At 39.2% G+C, this 2,806-nt stretch overlaps 1 protein-coding gene across 1 annotated transcript; it reads left to right on the top strand.

Annotated features, from left to right (window-relative positions):
- The first annotated feature begins 1,560 nt into the window (after positions 1-1,560).
- Positions 1,561-2,451, top strand: LOC138034275 (histamine H2 receptor-like). Its single transcript, XM_068881805.1, has one exon. It carries the CDS (start codon positions 1,561-1,563, stop codon positions 2,449-2,451), a length of 891 nt encoding a protein of 296 aa, XP_068737906.1.
- The last annotated feature ends 355 nt before the right edge of the window (positions 2,452-2,806 follow it).

Genomic DNA, 2,806 nt, shown 5'->3' with positions numbered 1-2,806 from the left:
TACTCTTTTGTTTATGTGCTGATAAGACTTACTAGCCTCGCTCTCAAGCAACATTTCTTTTGTATTTTGTACATGCAAGGCAAGTGAGTCTAATTAGCACATAAACAAAAGAATTCTTTTTGGCCGCCATTTATGCATTCGGTCTATTTCTACTACCCCCTGAAGCCTAACAAAAATACGCACAGATGACTCTACCCACAAGGACACTACTTAAATAAAATAATTAAAAAACGACGAAATAAAACACAGATTCCGACTGGGTTTGGCAACCCAGTAAATATAGGTGGCGTCGTGGTAACGAACTCGGTGACCTCCATAATTATTCAGTGCTTTAAAGTGAAATGGAGAAGATTCAGAGGCTCCTTAAAATATTGCTTGTTATAAATCCATGCAATATCTCTCATTCCATACGGTGGCCCACAAGGAACAAGCTGCAAATTAAAGAGTTGCTGCAAATAAAATAAAGTTGCCGCAAGCAAATTCACAATAGTTTCTGCAAATTTACAAAACGAGTTGCTACAATTAAAAGAATGTTGCTGCAAATTAAAACATTAAAATTATGCACTGAAGGAAGGACAGGTTCAAAACACGGGTCACAGGTCATTGTTTTAACAATACAAGAAGTATCCTAAACATACATTAAAGCTAACCTTAGGCCTAATTAGGCTTAAGGTTTGCATATATAAACAGTTAGGGTTGTTTTTGTATTGATAAAACAACGACCTGTGACCAGTGTTTTGTACCTGTCCTTCTTTCAGTGCGCGCGCATACTCTTGATGTTTTAATTTGCAACAAACTTAATTTTATTTGCAGCAACTTTACTTTATTTGCAGCAACTTTATTTTATTTGCAGCAAATTTATTTTATTAGCCGCAACTTTACTTTATTTGCAGCAACTTTACTTTATTTGCAGCAACTTTACTTTATTTGCAGCAACTTTACTTTATTTGCAGCAACTTTATTTTTTTAGCCGCAACTCTTTAATTTGCAGAAAGTCACTTAATTATGGGTCACCGTACATTCCAGCTCAGTGTCTCTCGCTTTTGACAATTTGCTAGTAAGATAGATATCTGTAGAAAACACGCTAGAAATGAACTAAAATAAAACAAGTTTCCTGGATTTGTAGAGAAACGCAAATTTCCACCTGCCACGTCAACGGCATCGCCACAAACAATAATCGTGCTGCACTTGCAGCATGCATTTTAGCACAATTTTTGTGGTGCACTTCGTAACAACAAGAAATCACCAATTTTGAGGTTTTGACGACAACGTGAGCGTAAAACTCTGAACCCTATAGTCTCTATTTTTACTTTGAAACCGCTCGCACCAATTTATTTTAATTTCATCCACATTTTACGACGTAAACAGGATGGAACGTTGCCGTCGCAGTAACTGTTCTTAAGGACCCCTGTCAGTCGTATCGATAAAACCAATTGAAATGTTTGGCCCCGGCTAAAAAGGGAGACTTTCTTTATCAGCAAATTTAATCGTTTGATTTTTCAACTTATTAGAACAGGCAAGAGACAACGCCAGACAATTTGAATCTGACTTAGCTTGAGAATGCCGAATGAAACAGGAACAGACGATCCTTCGACAAGGTTGAATACCATGTGGCTTGCAGTTTACATCGCTGAATTTGTCATCATATTTCTTATAAACGGCTTCACTATCATCACCTTTGCAAGAAATCACCATCTACGCAAGTGCACTACGTACCTGATCATAAACCTGGCTGTGGCTGATTTGCTGGTGGGAGCTGTGTCAGGGCCCATGCATGTTTACCATACGCTAACCTTTGAAGCTAAAAATGGATTCAGTTGGAAAAAGTTCACAGTCATGTACTTTGATGAATTTTTTGAATATTGCTCCCTGCTTAATCTTGCCTTGCTGTCGTTGGAACGCCTTCATGCAACTTTATTTCCTTTCAGACATTCTCGACTGACGAACTGGATCTATTTAAAGACCGTTGTTTGCATTTGGCTATTAGCTCTTGTCCTGTCGTCTGCAGCGGCTGCGCTATTTCTTACTGATTTAAAAGCCTCCTTTTTCGTTTGGGCTTCACTTATGATAATTGTCCTTTCGACCGTCATAGTATCCTATATGATTATTATCTTTAATGTGAAAAGGAATGTCCCTCCACAGCTATCTGGGGCAGGGGCCTCCGACAGGAAATTGACAGCCACGTTATTCGTTGTCACTGCTCTCAGCACAATCTTCATTCTTCCCTCGTTTTTCAACGCTGTCCTCAATGTAAGAGGATTCAACACACAATCCAAAAAGGCCAGATTTAATATCCACCAGTCCGTAACTGTCTTGTTCTACGCCAATTCCTTTGTAAATCCTATAGTTTATACCTTAAGAATGCAAGAGTTTCGGAATGCCGCGCTAATCAGGTGTCATAAGAGTACTGAAACCCAACGCCAGTCTCTCCAGATGACGCTGATCAGATGAATTGCGTAACACGCATAACAGCATCTCTGGATCCTCAAACCCTGCGTAACAGTAGTACAAGTGACCACTTTGAAAATAGCAAAAAGTAAAGTAAAGCAACTATATTTAACGTCGATAACTCGTAACAGTAATTCAACTGACAAACCTGATGCAGACGGTGCTCTCATTTTACTTCCCCCTCTTCATCGGTGCTCCATTTTACGAGTATTAAAGATACTTGAGCTCTACTGAAAGGAAAGAAGTCGAAACAAGCATGTGAGATCCGGGAATCGAACTGAAGACCTCTTGCACCAAGGCCGCGCACTAACCGACTTGCTGCTTAAGTTCTCAACTGAGAATAATGAAAATCGAAACA

Source organism: Montipora capricornis, unplaced genomic scaffold (assembly GCF_036669925.1).
Source record: "Montipora capricornis isolate CH-2021 unplaced genomic scaffold, ASM3666992v2 scaffold_111, whole genome shotgun sequence".
In the NCBI taxonomy this organism is placed as follows: Eukaryota; Metazoa; Cnidaria; class Anthozoa; order Scleractinia; family Acroporidae; genus Montipora; species Montipora capricornis.
This window is presented reverse-complemented; position numbering and strand designations above follow the sequence as displayed.

Excerpts from the sequence above, each read along its gene's own strand:
- LOC138034275 (XM_068881805.1), top strand. The coding sequence starts at position 1,561 with ATGCCGAATGAAACAGGAACAGACGATCCTTCGACAAGGTTGAATACC.